Genomic DNA, 25,142 nt, shown 5'->3' with positions numbered 1-25,142 from the left:
TTTTTTTTTGCTTTTTACTTCTAACAGCTAATATTCTACTCCTAATAATGCCATATGAAAAAAGAGAAGTCTTTATGATCTAAAGAAATATAATTCATTAAGCACTGGCTCCATTCTTTTAAACTGACTCCTGTAAAACTATGACAATTATTTCTATCAGACATTTCAGCAACTTTGACAACTTGCCTTCCTGTGTTATGATTTAGGATCTGTTAACTTCACTGTGTACATGAAGTAATTTATGACTCAAATGAGAATGGAGATTTCTTGAGGCCATACGTTCTTAGATGGAAATGTGACCATTTTTATTTCAGATTATTTTGTGAAATTGATTTCTCACAGGCAGAAGAGAGTTTATCATGTACTTATTTGCTCACATTTAGTTCCCCTGGTTTGAATGAAAATTCAAGAGTGAGTCATCATTTCATCACTAGGTGGCACCTGTGGATCACAGATGGTCATGCTTGCCCGACAGTTTTGACAAGTACAGAATCCATAAATACAGATAACACTGGGATCAGACGTTCTTTAGAACGCTAGGTACTAGTCACACTGATTAATCTGCGGGCACATGATTGAAGTGTATTGGACTGCTTTATAATCATTCATTCATGGTTAGTGATAATGTCTATAGGTAGACTTGATCTGTGTGTATCATCTAGGTTGATTATGACCAGGAAGTTGAAACCTTGTAGGACCTGTTTGCTGCTAATTTCCTGAGGGAAAAATGAGTGATTTTGCTCTTTATATTAATTCAAACCCAACTCTGAGCACTATTTATAATGTTTATGGAAGGGCCTGATTCTATAACCCCCTGTAGATACACTTATCTCTCTAGATACGAAGGAAAATAACCTAGCAACTCTATAGACACTCAGTAAGTAAAATATAAGCATCTCTGCTTTACTGTCAAGAAAAAGCTCAGGTGTTAATTTACCTAAGAGTGAGCAGGGCACCAAGGGGTAAGCGTGAGTGTAAAGACAGAATCATTCAAACTCAAGCCATGCCCTCAGTCTTCCTAAAGTAACTGGATGCTGGTGTAAATCACCAGTGTAATTTCTTGTTGGGGCTTGAGGAACAAGATGGACTCCGAATGGCCAAGACCAGGAAATGGAAAGGTCTCCAAAAGAGCCAGGCTTAGTTGGGACTTTGCCCATAAGCAGCCTTGTTACCTTGAAGCTGAGTATAGACCATAGCATGTGTTGATAATTCTAAGCTGTAGGTTTCCGATCCTGCCTCCAAAGACTTTCTTACTGTGTAATGTGAGTAAATTGCAACCCTATGACTGCTTACCTTTAAAATGGAAAAGGATCACTTGTGCTAATTTGTGAAAAACATACCAAACTGTGCCTATCTTATGGTGAACATTGAATATGAGAAGTATTCATACTGCTTTATACAACTTAGGAAGTAGACTTGGAGCCATGGCTAGCTAGTTCCCATACCGCAGGTTATAGCTCCTACCTAGTGTATTCCCCTTTTCCCTTTGTGAAGTGATCCAGTGTAGATTTTGAAGAACAACTATTTGATCACTAGTTATGCCCAAGTTTGTTGTTGAGTTTTATGTAAGTTTGTCTTAAGTGGACTCATACCAAGGGAGCACATAACTGATTCCTGGTATATGAAGTATGTCAGACATGTTAGAGCCGCTCTCATTCTAGTGTTGGGCTGCCTACCATTAATTGTACTGTACTGTTTGTTAGCTGTGTCGGGCTGAGAGAGTGAGTTTGCTTGTTTAAAACCACGTGCTTTATGTGTAACATGAGGAGAACATCAGCACCTCCTCTTTAGTCTGTGTAAAGAGGGATGTGGGCAGGGATGCCCACTAGTAAAAAGTACATAAAAATGTGATGAGTGGGGGTGAACTTCCGCTTAAGGAAGGGCCTTGCCATAGCACTTAGATACCTAGAAGTGGGAGACTGGAGCTGAAGGTGCTTACCTAGTGCCCTTCACAGGAACAGTCCAATAGTTTAGATTTGACACATGCCACACTAATTTCACTTTTGTTTTTTATTGCTTTTAAAAAATACTTGGATTTTTCCAAGTATTTTTAAAAATAGAGGAACTTGACAGAGCAGTGTGCCCATGTGATAGCCATTAGTTTTAGCAATAATATGGCATGTGGTTGGTCTGTATTTTTATAACTTTTCAAAAGTAATAAGCTAGTTACCTATCATAAAACTTAACCCATGTGAATTGAAGTGTGATTTATTGATTTTTGTGAATTTACCCAGTTGTCAACCATCACTGTCAGCTTGCAAACACATCATCACTTTGGCAGGATGCCATTTACATTAATTCCATTTTTATCCTTATCCCAAGGCAACCACTGACCTGCTTGCTGTCCCTAGATTTTCTCATGGGCATTTTATAAATGGATATTGTAGTATAAGGTATGGAGGGTCATTGTACAGGCAGTATCACATTTTGTGTGTCCTTCATAGTGGGCCTTTTATCACATATATAAAGATATATATCATATATATATCTTTCCCCTCCATTCCCTACCCTTAATTGTTTATTTGAAAGCTGATTTTAATTTCTTAAAATATTATATTCTTTTTCATTTTTATTTTTCTGAACCACTTCTCAATCATCTTGCCTTTAATTTTCTACTGTGATTAAAAATTGCCTTATGTCTTCACATATCTTTTGTGTTTCTGCTTTAGAATTAAGAAGTTCATTTCAAAGATTAAAACTGCATTTTATCCTCAGTTTAATAAAAAATTCATTCTTAGCAAATAATGATGGTTTCTAAACCTTTGATGAGACTTAAAAACTGCCTATATCATATTGAACTTGGTCTGCTTCTGACTTTTTTGGGTTTTTTGTTTGTCTGTTTGTTTGTTTGTTAACTCAGGTTGTCGGAAGAGGAGCTTTTGGAGTAGTTTGCAAAGCTAAGTGGAGAGCAAAAGATGTTGCTATTAAACAGATAGAAAGTGAGTCTGAGAGGAAGGCTTTCATTGTGGAGGTAAGCTGCGATGGCATTTCTATCCAGTAATTCTTCACCAGAGATACTCTGACCTTAAGATTATAAAACACAGTGTTTCTCAATTTTCATTTTTCTGTGTACATGGGCATTAGCAGTTTGACTGAACTAAAGTATTGCCTTCGTAGGAATGTTTTTCATTTTTTGCTTTAATTCTGGTTAAAAGTAATTAGGGGAAAGTATATTTACATGAATCGATCCATGAATTCAAGTGCACTCATCCATGGACTCCAAATCTGTTTCAAGGTATCATATCTTAATTTTGAATTTGGTATTCTCTCCCATTACCTCAAGTTAAGAATCTTTTAAAGTGTTGTAGAAATAATACACTTTTCTAGTGAGAAACTACTCCACACACTTAGATTAATAAGGAAAAGCTTTTTACTGAAAAAGTGTGGCCAGCTGTAGCTAACACCCAAAGAGGGGCCAACCTCAAATCAAAGATTTTACTAACTTAAATATACTTTAGGTTTATGCAATCCACATATTCTGTCGTCCTTAAGTCTCTCTTAGATCCTGGCCCTAGGTTACACTTTGAAAAATGTAGCAGAGACTGCAAGTCTGGCCACTTACACAGATGAGAGATTTGCATAGGACCAGAATTAGTTCAATAACCAGTGTTTTTCTTTTCAGATGGTTGTTATCTAGGGTCTTCTTGCCCATGTGGCAGAATTATGTTTTTCTCAAGAAGAGAACTGGGGGCTTTATGGGAACCTAGGATTTAACATTAGTTGTGACCTTGCACTGCCCCTGGAGCAGCCAGTTAGAAGCAAGTTCTTTGGGGATAAGCCGAATGGCTGGTGAGTCCTAGTGCGCAGGATTTACATGATAGCAGACTAGTTTAGCTTATCCCTTACTGGTCTGGTTAACATACTACTTAGCTTTGGGGTATTTTGGAGGCAGCAATGCCTTAGTTAAATTTTACTCTGTGTGATTACCGTTCCCTAGGAAATTCTATTAGTAAACCCTTTACTAATCAGCTTTATTACTTTTGAGTTTTTTCTACATAATGAGTTTTATGAAGTTAATCATGTTGCTTCTCTTGTTTTCATTGCTTGGTTCTAGGTCTGCTGGGTCAGTTATTACTAATCACTAGCTTGTCAATTTCCAAATGGTATACTATTATCTCATTGCAGAGTCTCTTCATCCTTCCAAGTGTATGCCTTACAAACAACAACAAAAACCTTACCTATTTATGAGACTCAGAGAAAATGGAAATACATGCTTGAATAATGTACTATGTGACGTTAATGCTGAGTTTTACCAAGATGGAATGTTTTTATATAATAAATACATAATAGTAAAAAGTTACATGAAGTAACATTTTAAGAAGGAGTCAGCTAATTTTCTATTAAGGATGAAAAATCCATGAATATGAGCTATAAAGAAAACTGTCAGGTGGCATAAGATAAAAAAGGTTAAGAGACTTTAGTGAGTTTTATATGAGCCAGTAGCATGTGACTGAAAGACACAGTGCAGAAATTTGAAACATGAAGTCAAAGACAAGCCTTAATGTAACTACTGGCTCAGGGAAGGATAAACCGGAAATTGGAATGTCAGTCTGTCTCTCCTACCCCTGAAGCTCCTCTCCACTTGTTTGTACTGAGGATTGACTTGGGATATACGATGAATTGAAGCTAGAGCCTAAGGCATACTAGTCAAATGTTCTACAACTGAATGATTCTCCCCCACATCCACCCCCAAGCTTTCTGCAGTAACTACAAGACAGAAAATGGAATTAGAGGCAACTATTCAGAAAGAATATGTTTTCATGTTAGATAAACAGAAGTTCAAATCTGACTATAGAGGCTTTAACAGCTGCTTTATCCTCTCTGGAACCTAACTTCAAGGTCTCCTATTTAAAGTGGAAGTAATAGTTCCTATCTTTGAGAGTCTGAACACATCAGGAATACATACAGAATAGGTAAATTGGCACCTGTAGGAAAGTAGCCCAGCTTCTGTACGGTGCGGTGACCAGTCAGAACCATAACTGAGATAGTGCCTTGACTTTGGGTAGCTAGTGTCCTGGCCTGTTCTTAACTTCCATTACAGCACTTTGTGCGTGTTTGCTCATCTCTCTGTCTTCAAATATTTGATTATGTCTGTGTCCCCACTTGAACTGTAGGATAGAGATTCCTAACAGGCCCTGGGGATTGCCAATACCTGTGGCCATAGATAGAGCTTGCTACCTGGTAATAGAAGTTACTGAACAATTTAAACAAATGTTCTATGTGACAGTAAGATTTGAACAGCATGGTAACATAAGCATCTCAAAAACTAGCACTTTTTAAGGATCCCTAATTTGTTACAGCTCCGGCAGTTGTCACGTGTGAACCATCCTAATATTGTAAAGTTGTATGGAGCCTGCTTGAATCCAGTAAGTGTCCCTCTTCATCTCCCTGTAGGAAACAGTGGCTAGTGTGCCAGTTTATATAATTTATGAAGCTGTTTTGATCTGTTCCATTGTAGTTTTATTTCTGAAAATATTTCCTGCATTTTGTTTGCTTCTAGCTCTAACAAAACAGTATGTTGGTATTGTTGTCTCAGGTACCTGTTAGCCTTAGCCACACCAATTTGTAATGTTCCTTCATCTTGAGTAAACAGCAATTATCAAAATTAATTTAATTTCCAGAAAAAATGTAATTTGTTCTTCTAAATTTTTACCTTCCCCACCGATGGTCCGCGTAATTGCTAGCCAGTGCGGATCACCTGACGTCCGTGTGTTGCCACTCCTCTGACTGCCGTAGCTAACCAGACAGTGGTCAGTGAGGGGCCAACACAAGGAAGCTTTTCAGTCCTTTCCCTTTCCTCTTTTCTGCCCTGTAACTACCTACCTGCAAGCAGTCAGTGGTTCTGCTTCTTATACTAGAGCCCATCTGAGTGAAACCTGTGCTGTCATGGAATAGTGCATACCCCTGCCTGTCCGTCTTCCTCACGGACCTAGGTAAACCCATGACTCACTTTGTTATAAGACTTGATGTCCTAGAACACAGCTTAATGTTCTGGTCCTCAAAAAGTCTTATAATTCTATTTTGTTCTCCCAAATGTTGTGTTCTATTTTATATATTAATGTACATTTTAATATATCATATATAATTGTATTATATATGATTTTATATAATTAAAATAATATATATTATTGTGTTTTATTATATATTATAATAGATATTAATTTAGTCATATATAATATATAGTAATATTATGCTAATTTTAGCAGGCACCTAGAGATAAGTTCTTTGATCACAGATAACTGATCCTTCTGTTAGTGTCATTCACAGAGTAGAAGCCAAAAGAATAATTTTCAGGACAATCAGGCAGTTGAACTAAGTTATCAGCAGGGAGGGCCCAACAATGTTGCCACTCTAGTAAATTCTGGCATATATTTTCTTTAGGTATGTCTTGTGATGGAATATGCTGAAGGGGGTTCACTGTATAATGGTGAGTATCAGCTAGACCTGCTTTTACCTAGGAAATTGAAGCAATTGGAAAGCTTTTAAGAAGAACTAAATTACCTAGTCAGAGTTCTCAGAGAATGTCATTTTGGTTTTTGGGTTTGTTTGTTTGTTTGTTTTTGTTTTCACTGCTAAGGACTTAGAGCAAGACTTAGGACAGGAATGATGTATGACATTTATATAAATTTTTGAGTTAATAATATATTATGTTCAAAGTTTGTGAAGTAACAGTTCTTTTTAAAATAGATTTTTAAATACATGTGAGTAGACTTTTTTCCTTCTGTCGTTTTAGTTTCAAGCCTTCATTTTAGAAATCTTTGGCTATACTTCATATCACCATGCTTTATGGTGCTTCCTTTTCAAAGTATAGATGGCGAAAACAAACTTCACAGAACATTTTAGATTTTTACTTACATTCCTATTGTGACCATGACCAAGGCAACTTAATAAGAAGTTTAATTAGGCTTGCAGTTTCAGAGGGTGGGGCTTTGTAACAACAAGCATGTTAGCTGCAGCAACTGAGAGCTTACATCTCTATCCAAAAGCAGGAGGCAGAGAGCACACCGGGCATGGCTGAGTCTTGAAATCTCAAAGCCCACCTCCACTGACATGCTTTCTCTAGCAAGGCCACACCACCCAGTCCTTCCCAAACAGCTCCAGCATGTGGAGGTCAAATTTCCACACATGAGTCTGTTGGGCCATTTTTATTTAGACTACCAGTGTTAACACACAAAAAACCTTCTACTGATATTACCCTTGTGGAACAAAGCTGTCACCTTAAAAATACCAACTTCATGTTCGTGTGTGTTGTCCCTGTAAGCTTTATAAAATCAATAGCATTTACTTTTAAGTTACCATTATTTTACATACACATTTAGTTATACCCACTGCTGTGTATTCTTTGTTGTTGATTTGTGTTTAGTACTCTCATTTTATTTAAGAGACCTGCTGCTTTATTAGCTACAATGGACAGGGCAGGTGTAAGCATCTGATATGGCTATCTTATCTCAGTACTGTTCTCTTCCACCCTAATAATAAACAGGATTGCTTATAATTTATTTGATTGTGTAAACGTAATATCAGTTTTAAAGAGTGTGATAGTATGTACTTTATTTGAAGGACCGTATGGAGTTATCTACTAAAATTTCTTAAATATTATGGTTTTTTGGTTTGGGGTTTTTTTTTTTTTTAACCTTAAAAAGGTTTAAAAGTGGGACTGGAATATTTGTGAAAGAATACTCATTTGGGTGTTTTGATGGCGCTTGCATGTATATGTATATTGTTTGTTTTGAGTTGGTTGTGCCTTTCTTTTGCAGTGCTGCATGGTGCTGAACCATTGCCTTCCTACACTGCTGCTCATGCCATGAGCTGGTGTTTACAGTGCTCCCAAGGAGTGGCTTATCTGCACAGCATGCAGCCTAAAGCACTAATTCACAGGGACCTCAAGCCTCCAAAGTAAGTTCTAGTGGCTGACACTGCTTTCTCTCCTTCTCATGCCACCCCTGGTTCAAGGGAACTGTTGCTCTTGACTTTCCCTTTTCGCTCCCCTTCTTGCTTACATTATTATTTTTTACTTATGTGTATCATCTAGCTGTTTATCTAAACTAATTATTTTAGACTATTGTCTATGGGAGATGTTTTTATTAATGCCAACTTTACATTATAATTATTAGAATCTGGTAGCCCATTTTGTACCTGTAGTATATAAAATTGTTCCTGCATAGTGTTTTGAGAGCAGAGATTCTGTCGACTGTTCTTGCTGCATTTCTAACAGCCTAACAGGAACAGGGTCTGTACATGGTAGACACAGAGCAGAACTGTGCCATTGGCCTTGCTGCATTTCTAACAGGAGCAGGGTCTGCATAGGGTAGACATGTTGGAGAAATGTACCAGTGAGCTGCTTTTTCTTACAGAGGGAATAAAAGCATTTCTGAGTCTGAGTACAGGTGTAAACAGCCCAGATTTCTCCATAGTATCTGAGAATCCTGACATTCAAAAGAACCTTTAAAAAGGTTGAATAACAAGAGTCTGAACAGGAACAGTGAGATGATGGGAATTTTGTTGTTGAATTGCATACATACAAGAGCTGAAATAGGACAGTAGTATTTGGTAGTATAGCATTATGAACAGGAGCTTATCTGCTTATTGTAATTACATAGAATTAAAAGAGAATTTAATTTCCTAGATCTTTAGTTAGACTTTAAGTAGAACCTTATGTACAAGAGGTTAATAAGATATCTAATGATGTATTTTTATTTACTTGTTCTGAATGTTTCTATGGTATGGTTATGCACATTTTATAACCCATCTCTATTTGTTTATTTTCAAAAGTAAAACTTTGTAAGTAAAGTAAAATGTTGCTACTTCGTAATTGTATTTGAGTCATAGCACCTGGAAAGTGGAAGTTCTGGAACATTCCTAGCATTTATTAGACTTTCTTAACTGTAGGAGATTCATACCCTCTCCCACATACACATACATTCTAAATTCAGAAACAGTTTTGAGATTAAAGATTAAGAAATATCTTCAAACTAAAGACATAAAATAAGAAGCATTGGTCTGCAGCTATAACTCAGAACATCTGTCTAACATATACAAGACCCATGATTCAGTTTCCTATACTGCAAAAACAAACCAGTACTATTGGTTTCCTTCTGTGTTGATGTATTTTACTTTATCTTCAGTTAGATTTTTTGTACCATTGAATGGTGCTATTCTTTTAGTAATAAATGTTTATGATCAGACTCTCACTTCAGCACACCATAGTGCTACACTGCAGAAACCACAGAGCTCAGCCAAAGGGATGTTTGGTCAGGAACTGTCATGGAACTAGAAATGAAGTCATCAAAATATGAATATGATGGTCTCCCCCAGTTCTCTAGGTTTTTAATTTTTGCTGATTTGCCTTTTAATTTTTGCTGATATTCCTCCAGATTTTAGTCTATTACAGTGACAAAGTAATGTTTTATAAAAGTTTAATAATAGCGTTTTTAACTTTGCTTTTTTTTCCAGTTCCATAATTATTTTTTGTTTGTAAAATCAAATGCTGACTGTGAATTTTGAACTTTTTATAATAGCTTACTGCTGGTTGCAGGAGGGACAGTTCTAAAAATCTGCGATTTTGGTACAGCTTGTGACATCCAGACGCACATGACCAATAATAAAGGGAGTGCTGCTTGGATGGCGCCTGAAGTGTTTGAAGGTACAATCACAGAAGCATGGTATGGTCGGGAATGTGCCCTAGTGCTTGTAAATACTGGATGCCCTCATAACATTGCACATAGTGTCACTTCTGAAGAGTACAAAAAAGGGTCTCAGTGAGTATAGCCTAAGATCCCAAATGTTATGGCAGAACTTAAATTGGTGTCTTCTGTGCAGATTCACACACATGTATAGCTGATCCTCAGTATTCCCAGGTTGTATAATTGAGAACCTGTCTACCTGATCACTTTTGGTTCAGATGCTTTCAGAACTGTTACGAACAAGGAACTCATGTACACCAGTACACAGTTTATAAGGTAAACAACTTATTCAGAGCCACACTTTCCCTTTTTATGGGTGGTCATGGTGGTTTTGCTGCTTGCCTTAGTCAGGGTTTCTATTCCTGCACAAACATCATGACCATGAAGCAAGTTGGGGAGGAAAGGGTTTATTGAGCTTAACACTTCCACATTGTTGTTGATCACCAGAGGAAGTCAGGACTGGAACTCAGGCAGGTCAAGAAGCAGGAGCTGATGCAGAGGCCATGGAGGGATGTTCTTTACTGGCTCGATTCTCCTGGCTTGCTCAGCCTGCTGTCTTATAGAGCCCAAGACTTCCAGCCCAGGGATGGCACCACCCACAAGGGGCCCTACCCCCTTGATCACTAATTGAGAAAATGCCCCACAGCTGGATCTCATTGAGGCACTTCCCCAACTGAAGCTCCCTTCTGTGATAATTCCAGCCTGTGTCAAGTTGACACACAAAACTAGCCAGTACACTGCCTAATACAAGAAGACTTTGAACATGTGAGAAGCATGAAAATACATGTTATACTCTCAACATGCTTTAGAGTGCCGTGAGGGGAACTAGTTAACCAGTGAGGTGTTTAGTAAAGACGCCTCAAACCACACAGAGAACCAGGTGAAGATACTGATTAGCTGACAAATGTTCATGAACAAAGGCACATAGGAACCCAGCCCTGTACTTCCCCTAGGATCAGTGATTCAGAGATTATGGAAACTTCTTAGTAAACCGGATACTCCCAAAACAGGGAGAAAGCTGTGCCTTTGCTCCAATTTGCTGTCAGTTAAAAGAGTGCTGAGGCTTAAATCAGCATGCCTTAAAACAACAACATGTCACTGGGTACAGATAAGGCACTGAGATCCACCAGTGAAGGGTAAGCTAACAGCTACTTTCTGTTACTACATGGTGGCTCACAGCCATCTGTAATAGGATCCAGAGCTCACTCAGAATTTGTAAGATTAGTCTGTAGATTTAAGTTTCTATATGAAAATGTCAAACTTTTTTAAGAGACACTGAGCTAAAGAAATGGGCTTTATGTGAATGTCCATTTGTGTGAATGCCATAATACTCAGAATGCATTCAGAAATCAGGCTTTGATTTTCTTTCTTTCTTTTTTCTTTTTCTTTCTTCTTTTTTTTTTTTTTTTTTTTTTTTTTTTTTTTTTTTAATGTATATTAATACACTGAAGCTGTCTTTGGACATACCAGAAGAGGGCATCAGACCCCATTAAAGATGGTTGTGAACCACTGTGTAGTTGTTGGGAATTGAGCTCAGGACCTCTGGGAGAGTAGTCAGTGCTGATAACCAATCCGGTTGTTGGTGAATTTTAAACATTTTTGTTATTTTGTGTTTAGCCATCCCAGAGAAAGAGGGAAATGCTATGCAGCTTATCACTTGACTTTAAGAATATTGTTCCCTGAGGTCTAATTACAAAGTATTGGGCTAGAGACAGGCTGATTTCTTTGAGTTTAAGGCCAGCCTCGTCTACATCATAATAAATTCTAGGACAGCCAGTGCTATGCAAAAAGAAAAAAAGAAAAAACACAAAAACAAAGTATTAGACTGAAGCTCTTTTGCATAAAATTAAATAGTGTCTCCTCTTTCATCTGGAAAATACAGGTAGGTGGCTTTTCTCATAATTCAGTCACATAATTCAGTCTTATTATTAAGAAAGTGACTTAGTGTCACTTTCTGTGCATTGCAGTGATGCAGTATTGTTGTAGTAAATAAATCAAAGGGGTTTGTTCCTTATAAAGAGTAATTAATCACTTCTATTTTGATTGCAACAAAAAAAAAACAGACTTAGGTTATGTAAATTTCTAAATTTCTGAAAGGTATTATCAGGCAGCTGTAGCCTAAATTAGATTGCTCTGTGATGCAGTTCTATATAATTGTGTACTATTTTGCTTAGGAATCTATCATTTTAATAATTAGGGTGTGAATTTTTTATTGGTGGTGGTAGTTTTGGGCATATATATTATGTTGGCGCATTCTTCATCTTACAAGTACAATTTTGTTCATAATCTGCTTAGTTTTTATTTGTTTCTCATAATTTTAATCACTTCAGTTTTCTTTGTAGTTTTTAAATTAAGAATTTTAACTATATATTAAACCACTAAATTAAAACAGTACTTTACTCTGATAGCAAAGAATACTGCCTGCCACAGACCAGGAAACGTATTAAAGTAACAAATTACAGGAGCTGAAGATATAGTTCAGTCATAGAGCATATGCTTTGTATGAAAAAGTCCCTGAGTTCCATCCCCCAATGAGCACTCTTAAAAGAAATTGAGCAGCAGAGCAGTGGCTCAGAGGTAAAGAACACTTGCTGCTCTTAAAGAGGATCCAGGTTCAATCTCCAGCACCCACCTGGAGGCTCACAAAGGTCTGCAACTCCAGAAGATATTTGTTGACAGTATTTAAGAAAGTAATTGCTTCACTGTGTGTGTGTGTGTGTGTGTGTGTGTGTGTGTGTGTGTGTGTGTGTGAGAGAGAGAGAGAGGAGAGAGAGAGAAAGAAAGAGAATGAGTGAGTCTCTTGTCCAAAATTCCCATTCTTCTAAAATTTATAAAACTGGTTATTCTGTGATTTTTGTGGAACAGATCTCAAGATTACCCTGCTTTTTTTGTAGGTAGCAATTACAGTGAAAAGTGTGATGTCTTCAGCTGGGGTATTATCCTTTGGGAAGTGATAACACGCCGGAAACCCTTTGATGAGATCGGTGGCCCAGCTTTCAGAATCATGTGGGCTGTTCATAATGGTTTGTCAAAAGAAATTTTTCTTTAATATATTTTGTATATTTCATCTTTGGAAACTCTTCCCATCCTCTTCCTCAGAGACCATGTATATCTGACATTGAAATGTAGAGTTTTTGTCATCAGACCACCTTCCATTACCACTCTCTGTACCTTTGTCTCTGGTTCCTCTACACAGGGCCAAGACTGCCAGCTGCACTGACTAGGGAAAGACCTGCAGTGCTTGGCCAGTGCGTCAGCCTCTTTCAGGGATAGAGAAACACTGGGGAAAGTACAGAAAGAAAATGGCTCATATTGATTCCCAACTGTCTATAGTTGGGAAACTTTTCTCCTAGGAAACAAGTCTCTTATCCAGAGAGAAAGCAAAGCTGCCGGTAAGAGTTGTTACTGAAGCTCCAAGAGGCACAGTGTACAGTGCCTCACATGTGTAGTATTTATATAGTCTCAATAGCACTTATATATGCTAATATCACAAGTAGACAGTGATGGAGCTTGGCCCAAATCAGGTCCTTCTGACTCAAGTGAATGCTTTTACTTCTCATCACAGTGACTTTGACTTCATGGGCTCAGTTCTTATGTCTCTGCACACACACTTCCAGCGGGGCTTCTGTCTGTAAGTGTGTTAGGGTGTCTTCTTCACAGGGAAGGAACTGCAGCAGCACTGTCACTTCACATGCCTCCAGTCACGCCAATGAGTACCCGCTTGTATGCTAGGCCTCAGGTACACTAGCAACAACACTAACTCTTCAGAGCATGTGTGGACTGGCCAGACCAAACCATCATCCAAGGAATCCTAGCTGCTTTGTCAGTCTCCTCTGCCAACTTTAATGTTGCATCCTGTAGTGTTGGTGTAGAAACTATAGGAGCCTTGAACCCAGACAGTGTGCTTCCTCTATCAGTCTTCAGTAAAGGACCGTCAGTGAAGCACAGAGTAAAAGAACTAACTTGTTGGGTGACTAAACTGCAAAGATAGTAATGTATCTGAAGCTACTGTGGAGTGGGGAGGCTTATTAAGAATATCATCACATGCCTCAAAAACTTTAAGACAGTTGATAGTTTTTAGCCTATAAAGTGGTAACTGCAACTGGTGAGTTTAACACCACAGCCGAGGAAAGTCAGTGAGTGCAACAACATGAGTGAGGGAAGAGAGTGAGTGTGACACCACAGCTGAGGAAGTCAGTGAATGTGACACCACAACTGAGGGAAGTCAATGAGTGTGACACCACAGCTGAGGGAAGTCAGTGAGTGTGACACCACAGCTGAGGGAAGTCAGTGAGTGTGACACCACAGCTGGGGAAGTCTAAGTGTGACACCACAGCTGGGGGAAGTCAGTGAGTGTGACAGCACAGCTGAGGAAGTCAGTGAATGTGACCCCACAGCTGAGGAAGTCAGTGAATGTGACACCACAGCTGAGGGAAGTCAGTGAGTGCAACAACATGATTGAGGGAAGAGAGTGAGTGTGACACCACAGCTGGGGGAAGTCAGTGAGTGTGACACCACAGCTAGGGGAAGTCAGTGTGACACCACAGCTGAGAGAAGTCAATGGGTGCAGCATGATTGAGGGAAGAGGGTGAGTGTGACACCACAGCTAGGGAAGTCTGAGTGTGACACCACAGCTGAGAGGAGTCAGTGAGTGTGACACCACAACTGAGAGGAGTCAGTGGGTGTGACACCACAACTGAGGGAAGTCAGTGTGACACCACAGCTGGGGAAGTCAATGAGTGTGACACTGGTTGGCCACTTTGTATAAATGGAAGGGTTGTTTTCAAACACATTTGAAATTTTTGTAGTCTAAAATTCATCTCTCTTCAAGTCAGCTGCTTGTTTTTCTCAATGCATTTAGCCTTTGCTGCTTGTTGAAAGAATTTTTGAGACAGTTTGGTTTGGTTTAATTTTTTAAACAGTCTCACTGTCAGTCCCGGCTGAAGGAGACCTATGGGTTCACCAGACTCTGCCTCCTAAGTTCTGGGATAAAGGTCTGCAACTAGCCCAAGTGAAACAGTCTTAGTTCTCACTGTTATCACCATGTGCTACACACTTCAGTGAAGTTTTCCTGTAGTTGCCCTTTGTGAAAAAAAAAAAAAAAATAGATTCAACAAAGAGAGAGAGATGCATCCATACAACAAACAGCAAATGGTACACTTAAAGATAAAGATGCTAATTCCAGTATTGTTAGAAATAAACTTTAAAAATCTTGCACTGCCCTTTGGGTAGCTAATTCTTTTCTTTCTCAAATTTTCAATTACAGGCACTCGACCACCGCTGATCAAAAATTTACCTAAGCCCATTGAGAGCTTGATGACCCGCTGTTGGTCTAAGGACCCTTCTCAGCGCCCTTCAATGGAGGAAATTGTGAAAATAATGACTCACTTGATGCGGGTATAATCCTTCTTTTGAGGGGCTTTGGGTAGGGGGCTTTAGTATATGCCAGCTTTTAATGGGCATTTAAAATGAAGGAATGGTAACTGTTTTCTGCATTCTACTTTCCTATGTTACTCAAGTTAGAATAGGCATTTATTACTCATAATTAGAGAAAGCATTACTGTAGAAAAATACCTACCTTAGACTAAGTTTCTGGGCTTGCTGTTCTATACTAATGTTTACAGGTAAATATTTTGTTCCAGAGACAAGAGTCTATGAGAGATGCTGGTAGAGGGTGGCTAAAGCTTTTGCAGTGCCTACAAATATATGTGATTGATAACATGCTGAACTAAACTCTGTTTGTCAAATTCTCATCAAAATACAGTCATTTCTGCAGTGTACTGGGGATGTATCTTAAGAGACATGTATTTGAGTAGTGTTATTTTTACTGTTTGGATTTTTTGTTGTGTGTTTTCAGATGCCAATAAAAACTACACTTTTTTTCTAGGCCTTATAGAATCCTAATTTAGGAAAAAAAAAAAAAACCCTTTTAGAAAGATAATCAAATTCCCTGCCCTATGAATCTAAACAGTTTAGAATTATTTTAAATATTTTAGATTTTTTTTCTTTTATTGAAAATAGACTGTTTTTTCTAACAGGAGCTATTTAAGTGGTAGCTTTGACTTAAGTTTGTACACCTAAATTTTATGCTGCATAAGTAAAATTATAACTGTTCCATCATGTCTAATTTGAAAAAAAAAAAATCTTCCCCTAAATTTTACTTCATTGTTCAGTAAATATTTTAGCATTATGTCCCTAGTTCATAAGAGGGCTTCCATAAGTATATTCTTAATGTTTAAAATCTTAACTCTAAAGCTGACTCCGAAGTGTTCATTCCCAGTTGTCAGACTGATAGTCTTTGCAAGAATTTTACAGTACATGTCACTTTTCTAAGTCTGGTGCACTATGAACAGTGACCCTGCTATTCCCCTAGAGAGCATCTCTTTCCTGTCATCTCAGTGCTTGTGTGGGCACATGGCATTGTCTCATTGATTGTGTGTCACATATCGTCATCTTCATCTGATCAGAAAACAGAAGCCAGTCCACATTCAGTACATGCCTGAGGGGAAGCTAAGCTGTGTCCACCTCAGGTGCACCCTAAACTACAGCAGTGATGCAGAGCTCTTGAACTCATACCTGTAACAGGTTCTACTCTGTACTAAAGGCATTTTAAATTGTGACTTGCTTTTATACAGTACTTCCCAGGAGCCGATGAGCCATTACAGTATCCTTGTCAGTACTCTGATGAAGGGCAGAGCAACTCAGCCACCAGCACAGGTAAGCAGACGGAGTCACAGCAGCCTCAGGATTCCATCCCTTGATGTTTGTCATGAAGAAGGAATGGTGTCCGTGTTTGCATTTTAGTTCCTCATTCTCAGGAGTCACTGCAGTTTAAGTTTCCAGGGGCCTCGCTCTCTATGAAGGTCCTGAGAGGTTAAGCTTCTGTGACTGATATTAACTGCTTAGTTAAGTCTAAAGGATTGATTATTTTATTACTGTGAATGTTATTCTTACATGGTGTTTTAACTTCATCTTTTTGTGATAAGATCTCACTTTGTATCCAGGCTAGCCCAGAACTCACTGTATGATTCAGGATAGCTTCAAATTCATAGTCCTGCCTCAGAAACCTCATGAGTTCTCTGACTACAGATCTATACCGCCGCCACACCCAACTGTTTCTCTGTGGATGCTGCTGGCCCACACTACTGCAGATTATTGTGAACATTGGATTTCTTACTAGCTCTATTCTGCTTTTTGGTGTTTGGTTTGGTTTGGCTTGGTTTTTTTCTAAAGAGACGTATGCAAGAAGCTGGTGTATTTTTGGAGACTACCCCTTGCTTGTTCTTGGTTTGTTCTTATTTTTGTTTTTTCTTGTTGTTCCTTAGCTGTAAGTACTGGAGTGCCAAGGGTTCAGCCATTGGCTTCTTTGCATAGCCATTAATCTCCATGTCCTTAGTTACCTCTTCAAATACCAGGGCTTTGTTTTTTTTCTTCTCTATCTTTTTAAACAGATCTGATCTCAACTTCATTTGTCATCTGCAAATAGTATGTAGTTAGGTGTGTCCCAGCACTCCATCTGGCTTCACATTGACAGATAGAAGCCTTTTCTATGGGGCCCTCACAGGGGTCTCGGCACCTTTGGGAGACTGAGCTGGAGCTGAAGCCTGGGCCTTAGCTGAAGCTGCAGTCTCTGTCTTAGTTTAAACCTTGGGCTTGGGTTAGTAGAGCCTGTGGTTTCAAATCCAGTTCTCAAGCTTGAGGTGAGCAGTGAAAGTAAGACAGCTAAAGTTGTGGTTAGACCCTTTGGCACACTGGGCTTAACCACTTTAGGCTTCACAAGACTTTGATGGCCTCTACTCATGCACTCATTTTGTTTGCAGTGTTTGCATCTTCCTCAGACCTTGTTGTTGTGCTTCTTGGCAAAGTGCATGTTCCAAGGATCTTGGGATCAACTCCTTAAGAGATTTGTATCTTTGTAACTGGGTTTCTTGTGTGTGGTGTGGTTCTTGGACTTGGGTATGTCTGCACAGTAACCCACAGCTCCTGAGTGCCTGGGACTGGAAGAGAAAGAGCATCTGTTTTTATCTTATACCTGAGTTCCCTCCTCAGAGATCCAGAACCTGCTGTCTGATAGGGACTGACACAGTGCTTTCTAAACTGAGTTCAGCCACTTCCTTCAACTCACTCACCATCCAGTCTTGCCATCTCAGCTAGTAACCCTCAGTTCTACTTCAGGGTTAAACCCTTAGGTTATTTTTATTTATGGCTAAGTAGAAGGCTGGTTGATTCTTTATTGTGCTGTCTGTAACTATGATTTAAAATGGGTTTGTTCAGGGTGTTTTCACTGGTGTGGAAGTCATTTTTACGTGTGTGTTGTCAGTTATTGAATAAGGCATTCATATTATTCTCAACCTGTAGTCATAAACATGTCTGCTTTTCTAGGCTCATTCATGGACATTGCTTCTACAAATACCAGTAATAAAAGTGACACAAATATGGAACAGGTTCCTGCCACAAACGACACTATTAAACGCTTGGAGTCAAAACTGTTGAAAAACCAGGCAAAGCAACAGGTTTGTCATTAAAAGTAAAATTGCATGCTTTCTTTACTAGTGGTCACAACTTTATACTAAAGGTATAGATTATTTGCCATCTTCTGATATGTAACAATCCTGAGTGTTCTTTCTGTACCAGGCAAACAAGCTTATGATAAGAGACATGAGCTTTTGCTGTCATTTCTTACCAAACAAGTTGTTTTCCTTTTTCTTGTCTGTTGCTGTTGTCCTCCCTGTGATCCATCCCTAGCTAAGGGTCCTACAAACAGTGTGAAATACATTTTGGTTCTATGGACCATTTAAGGAGTTCTCACAAGGCTGTCATTTCATCCTGCTCAAGTTGGTTGTGATATGGCTGTTGTTGGTTAGAATTGATTGCTCTAAGCAGCATATATCTGAGCCTGCTGTCCTTTGTTAGCTCCCTCCAGTGTAAGAGTCCCTGTTTCAGAACAGTACCATCATCATAAAAAACCACTTCCCGTCTTCATCCTGGGCTGCCCAGTATCTCTACATGAAAAGATCCTTAGTAATTGAGATTGACCTATAATCCTAACAGAGTGACTCTGGACGCCTGAGTTTGGGAGCCTCTCGTGGGAGCAGTGTGGAGAGCTTGCCCCCAACTTCTGAGGGCAAGAGGATGAGTGCTGACATGTCTGAAATAGAAGCCAGGATTGTGGCGACTGCAGGTAAAGGGGTTGCAAACCCAAAGAGAAAATGCCTATGGTTTTACATGGTACTCGCGGTTGTTTAGATAAGGCTATCAGAGGGTTGTGTCTTATATCTGCTTTCTTAATCAGATGGTGGCTTTACGGTGTTTTCTAAGCTTTCGGCAGTAAAGTTGTTTGGTTCAAATTTTAAATAAAACAAGTATGGCTTAAAATGTATTTGGATTATAAAATATACCTTCCTAGTTATAGAAATTATCAGCTATAACAAATACATCAAATATATTTCTCCTCAAACAGAAACTAGTTTCAGATATCAAAATTTTGCCAATGCCAGAATATTTTCTATGACTGAGTAATTCCAGTGTTTTTATGCTGAGCCCAAGAAACAAAAAAATCATTGGCAGAAAATTGTGCTCCAGGAGCTGTGTTGTCCTTGCGCTTTCTTGCCAGCGACAAGAATAGCCCAGCTAGGTGTTTGCGTATTTGATGATAAAATAAGATAGTAGTTTCATCAGACATTGGTTTTGATAGTGTTTAAATTTCATTTTGTCAGCTCTTAACATGTACAATAGACAAAGTGACCAGAATAAAAAAGAATGATGTTTTGTCACCTGGTGAACCAGCACTTTTCTAAACTGGGTTTCGTTTTAGGGGTGCCAATTTAATTTGGGTCTTATTTTGTTATTTCTGATCTTCCAAGGTTAGACAAGAGTGAATTGTAAAAATGAACATTATATTGGAGCATGTGAAAGTGTAAACAAATAACAATAAAAACATAAATTCTCTTCAGGGGATATTTTTGATCTATGTGCATATCTTTTAATTATATATGCAGGCTTTTAAAAAAATTTAAACTTAGCTGTTTTGTAAGTAAAATGTTCTGATTATGTGTGTTCTCTTTGTAGAAAGTGGCATCCAGATGAACTGTACTGTATTTGTCTAAACTAATCACAATCACTGATTTTTATCATCCTGCACTAAAAGCCTTTAGATAGGAAGGAATATCTGAAGATAACAGTGTCTAAACACATAAGTTATTGAGCCCACATAGACAAGTCTAGATACGCCTCGTCTTTAGGCACTGTTGTGTGTGTGTGTGTCTCTGTGTCACAATCTGTTATTTAACTTCTTTCCTAAGGGTTACCTTGTGGTCTAAAATGGCTGTGACAGCTCGAGCCGTCACTTCACTGCTCAGGTAGCAGGAAAGACACGGGAGCAGAAGGGGGCAAGCTTCCACATACAGCCATTAGCCACAAGGGTCTGAGCCATAGCTGACACTGTGTTAGTAAAGTCAGTCCATGCTAAGGAAAAGAAGAGACCAGAAAGTAGTGGGAAGTAGCTGTCTCTACCTCAGGAAAATTCTCAGAATGTCAGGTTTAGTAGAGGTCAGTGGCCATCGACTGGTCTTCTGGTCTCCATGAAGCACAAATGTCTTTGTAGACAGACAGAGACATACTCCCAAATTGTTGGGGATCTGTTTCAGTTCACAGTTATTCAGAATAGACACATAATATTGATTCAGCCCCAAAAGGGAAAGTAATGCTATGATAATGGTTTAAGATTTTTCTAAGCCTGTTTTTCTAATCAGATATAGATTCGTAATTACATATTATAGGAATGACATTTTTCCAGTTTAAGGATAATCATATATAAATTACTTTGTTCGCTCTACCTAAATGTAGGACAGTATGTCCTTTGAATTTTAAATAATTTGAATTTTTTAATGAATTGTCTTACTTTGAAAGGTTCATATTCTAGCTTTTGACAGCCTTCATGTTTAACAGTTATATACTCTAAACTTTTAAAACTGTAATAAATACTCAGTTTATTAGAAACACTGTAGACGTACTTAGGGAAATATGTTTTATGCTTTGATATGATAACTGTTGATAATCACAGAATTTGATTTCTAGCACACTCCACGAAGCACCTAACTTAGGATCTTCCTGCTCATGTTTGTGTCGTAAGCACAAACAGGGCAGCTTATCTTACTAACTCCTGCACCTCCTGTCCTGCCCTCCCTCCCCTCACCTCATACCATTGATTTACTTAGGTACACTATTTCTAAGAACACATTGGAAATTTAGCTTCTTCATTGTCCTGCAGCTTTGTCTCTCTTTATTTGTCATTGGGTTTTTTTCCTGCTAATTAAAACCAGTGTATAAAACTTTTCAAACTGTTTTTGCTCTTTAACGTTGCCTCCCTAAGCATGGATGAAGAGTTAGATAGTTCTGCATGCCATTCTGCATGAGATGTAATTCACACGACTATTTCAGAACTGTTCTGTTGTGCAGTCATTTCCTGTGTTACTGTGTGTGGTTGTTTGCATGTATACTGTACATGTGTGTTTTTTCAGCCTATTCCAAGCCTAAACGGGGCCACCGTAAAACCGCTTCATTTGGCAACATTCTGGATGTCCCTGAGATCGTCATATCAGGTATCATAGACCACCTGTGTTGGTGTAACAGCTGTGGAACTGGATTAATGATCCTGGTACTTTTAAATGCTTCTTGCTCCAATTTTCATAGGATATGAACATAGATACCTCTCATGCAGTACCCAGGGATATGGATAGAAAACTGTATATAGCTACACTAAAAACAGTTTGCAAACATAGCTTTCACATCTCCAGCAATAAGAATCTGGTGAAAGGAAAATAACAGGAGGCAGAACAACACCCCATTTGCCTGCTCTTCTGCTGGACGCGAGAGATAAGCTACACCTAGGTCTGTTTTAGTAGAGGATACTACCCTATATATATTAAAATGGTCATTTGGGCCTGTGAGATACCTCAGCAGGTGGAGGCACTTCCCTTCAGCCTGACAGCCTAAGGCGAATCCCTAGGACCCTTATGTTGGAAAAGAACAGACTCACAAAAACTCTTCTCTGTTCTCCAAATGCACCTCACACATACATGTGCACACACAGGTGGGCAAGATAAATAAAATAAAGGTAGATTTTTTTTACATGATCATTTATCCCTATGTTTAAGAAAATTAAAGATTTGTCCTTTCGTTGCCTGACTCAGCATTTTGATGGAAAACATATTTTTCACATGCCTGATTTGGATGGATTGTTTGACATTCTCTACTTTTGCCCATGATAATACTTACTTAACATTGCATTGAAACTGTAGTTGAGTGTTTTTGTTAATTATTAAAGTGATACTCTGTTTTATAACATTGTCATCACTGTTCAAATAATAACTCATTTCTCATGCACTAGTTTTTATTTATTGAAATAAATTTTTTTGAGAAATTAGCAAAATATTTGCAATTGTTTTATTTCACTACTGATAGGTATAACATATAGGAATAATATACTGTCCCAAAAATGGCAGACTTTAAATTTACATAGAACTGTAATAACCTTGAATACATAATCAGAAAAATTTAGACACATAGTAATTTAATCTTAAATTAGATTTATAATTCTAAAAGGCAAACAAGAAAGAAGAGACATAGTAATAGTTTAGAGGGGCAGGAGCTAGTACTATACAGTGAACAGAGGTCAGATGCACCTGACAACCTATGATAGCCTGGGCAGCCTGCTGTACAGCTAATCTGAAAAATTAGTAGAGCTGAAGCTGGGAAATCCTGGGACAACGGGCTTGGTTGGTTGCTTGCTTGGTTTGGTTTGGTTTTTTGGGTTTTTTTCTTTTTGCTAGAGTAGTCATCTTAGTGGACTTGCTTCTCATCCTTGTACCTAGATTGTAAGTGTAGTTGTATCATAGATAATGGATTAAAATCTGATGATGGGTGATTCTCCCCAGACAGGACCTGACTCTCAAGTCATGTGTTGTTTATTCTTTTGTTGAAGGCCCAGAAGACAGAGCGTTCCACGCCTCCTTAGTGCTTACACGGTGGGCAGCTTCACTGAGGACGACTAGGATGCTGGGTCCTTCTGAAATGCACAGACCTTAATTCTGCTATTAAGCACCAGGGCAGCCATGCTATTTGAGTGAAAGGATTAGTCAGCAATAAATTGTTTTAAATATTCTTGTTAGGTCTTCCCAGATATCCAAACACTAATCAAATTTGCCTTTAATGAAAAGAATACAAGATCTGGAATTAAAGCTGATAGGCTTAAAAGCCAAACACTATTTTATCTCTAAATTATATTTTAAAATTAAATTTAGTAGAGCCTACTCTTTGGGAATATCTCATTTTCTGTAACCATTTTATAAATGGCACTTATTTCCCCAAATTTGTTAACACTAACAGAATTTCTTTTCCATCAAATGGATTTCTCTCAAATGCTCTGTCTAGATATTTCTTATTATGTCTAAACTCCATTTACCAGCACTGAAACCCAGTTCTAAATATCTTGTACATTTATTATCTATATTATTTATCTGTTAAAGATAAATCATCCCTGTAATCCTTCACTTTGATGAGTGCAGTAGATTGAATCCATTGTGCTGGTTGACATGAACTCCCCTCTCATTAATAGCTCTGCTTCAAGCTTGATATGCTTCACAAACTTGATACAAACATACTTGTCTTTTCATTGCCATGTCCATACATGTAGATAGTGAGTCTTGTTCATTTTACCTCCATCCCGTCATCTCCCTCTTGCTGAATCCGCCTTCCAAACGAGTCCCCTTCCTCCTTCGATTTGGCATGCATGACTTCATTGTGATGAAGTAGTAGAAGACCTGCACAGGTCCAGACAAACGGAGAAATCCCAGTCTTCCCCTACTTAATCTTTGCTTTTCAAAAACATTATATATTATTTGCATCACCCACAACTCAGATTCACCTGCCTTTACATCCTCAGTGCTGGGATTAAAGGCGTGTGCCACCACTGTTGGCTGCCAGTAACTTGTAATAGATTCTTTTGAGAAATAGAAATGAGAGACATTATTAGATTGCTTTAAGTAAAACCTTGGGAGCAAAAGAAAGTTCAAGATATATCTTAATGTCTTTATTAAAGCAGTGGAAGGAATATTTGTTTTAATTATAATGCTTGATTCCATGTTAAGCCACTTGAATTCTCTCGACTCTATCTTTGTGGCTTCTGAGTTGGCCTGGTATGCAAAAGGATAGAATACCTTCACCAAAAATGATACTCCATCTTAGTTTTTTTCTTTATGTAATAATACTTTAAGCCATTCTTACCTGACATAAAATATTTTGTCCAATTCCCTAAACACCCTGAGTTTATCTGATGTTACTGTTTATAGTGTCATTTTTTGAAGTTGAAAACAAACCTTTAATCTACTAGATTTAGGTCTGTTAGCTGTATTTAAGGCCTTATTAAATGCCCCCCCCAAAAAAATACTCACTCACAGTTTATAAGATATTGGCTATGTTGTATATTTACTTTTATAGCAAAAGTGTGAGGAAGAGAAAGGTGGAAAGGGCAGACCTGCAACAGCATAGGGTTCCTTGCCACGGTCCTCCTGTGTGTGGGCATGGAGAACATAGGAGCGGGTGTGAGGCTTTGTAGATGATTACACCCTGGAGGCAGGGACAGTATTGAGAGATCAAGACGTTGTTTTGCTTTCTTCACCAGCTTGAGGATAAAACTTTTCTCATGATGTATTGGATTCAAGATACTAATGTTTCTAATTAGAATTATATAAATTATTAAACATTTCCCATGTGAAAAAAACAGTATAATAGGATTTGAGTTTTCTACAGTTAAAAGGCCCCTATCTAGCACAGATAATCTCATTAACAATCGTAAGCCTTCAGTGAGTAATGGGGAGGGGGGCTTGATAAGATACTCCTGTTCCCATCCAATAGAAATTTGTATCTGTGACTAATTTAATAGTTAGTCTAACTGTATAGTAAATACTCAGGGGTTCTCGCCATCATATTTTAAGTTTTCAATTAGCAATAATCGTGCCTCGGATAAGCCTCATTGGCTACAATACTGCCACTGCGCAAAGCTTCCGTCATATTTTAAATGGCCAGGGTTACATTTTATAATCTAGAAACTGAACTGATAGTGAGTTCCAGTTACACCTGGCCTGAGTCCCAGCACTCAGGAGACAGAAACTTGTGGATCTCTGAGTTCAAAGCCAGATGTGGGGGTTGCAAGGTGAAACCATGTCTAAAATAAATAAGATTTAATTTTTTTTTTTTTTAAGAAAAAAGAAACCGGGTTGAGCTTCAAATTCTAATCTAATAAAGCCTATAATTCCAAAGCAGAAATCATCAGTCTCTAGTAATTGCTTTGAAAAACCTATCTGGTGTCCTTCTAAGGAAATGGGCATAATTTGTAGAAATTAGTAACAGATTCGTGGCAACCTAATGAGCACACATTTTTAAATTATGCCATCAGTTTAC

General features: G+C 38.3%; 1 protein-coding gene and 1 non-coding gene across 3 annotated transcripts in view; one reads left to right on the top strand and one right to left on the bottom strand.

Annotated features, from left to right (window-relative positions):
• Map3k7 (mitogen-activated protein kinase kinase kinase 7) overlaps nucleotides 1-25,142 on the top strand; it is a 65,842-nt gene that overhangs the window by 7,985 nt on the left and 32,715 nt on the right. The window contains exons 2-12 of one of the 2 annotated variants that reach the window (XM_031366466.1): nucleotides 2,861-2,971; nucleotides 5,301-5,366; nucleotides 6,382-6,427; nucleotides 7,758-7,896; nucleotides 9,519-9,643; nucleotides 12,578-12,706; nucleotides 14,950-15,080; nucleotides 16,319-16,400; nucleotides 18,066-18,196; nucleotides 18,735-18,864; nucleotides 21,203-21,283. In XM_031366466.1, the coding sequence (XP_031222326.1) occupies nucleotides 2,861-2,971; nucleotides 5,301-5,366; nucleotides 6,382-6,427; nucleotides 7,758-7,896; nucleotides 9,519-9,643; nucleotides 12,578-12,706; nucleotides 14,950-15,080; nucleotides 16,319-16,400; nucleotides 18,066-18,196; nucleotides 18,735-18,864; nucleotides 21,203-21,283 (1,171 nt within the window). The remainder of the gene's footprint in view (nucleotides 1-2,860; nucleotides 2,972-5,300; nucleotides 5,367-6,381; nucleotides 6,428-7,757; nucleotides 7,897-9,518; nucleotides 9,644-12,577; nucleotides 12,707-14,949; nucleotides 15,081-16,318; nucleotides 16,401-18,065; nucleotides 18,197-18,734; nucleotides 18,865-21,202; nucleotides 21,284-25,142) is intronic. The other variant, XM_031366467.1, reaches the window with a different exon arrangement.
• On the bottom strand, nucleotides 24,597-24,744 carry LOC116089699. Its single transcript, XR_004118446.1, has one exon. It is a non-coding gene; the product is annotated as a U4 spliceosomal RNA (small nuclear RNA).

This window comes from Mastomys coucha, unplaced genomic scaffold, assembly GCF_008632895.1.
Source record: "Mastomys coucha isolate ucsf_1 unplaced genomic scaffold, UCSF_Mcou_1 pScaffold14, whole genome shotgun sequence".
Classification (NCBI taxonomy): domain Eukaryota; kingdom Metazoa; phylum Chordata; class Mammalia; order Rodentia; family Muridae; genus Mastomys; species Mastomys coucha.
This window is presented reverse-complemented; position numbering and strand designations above follow the sequence as displayed.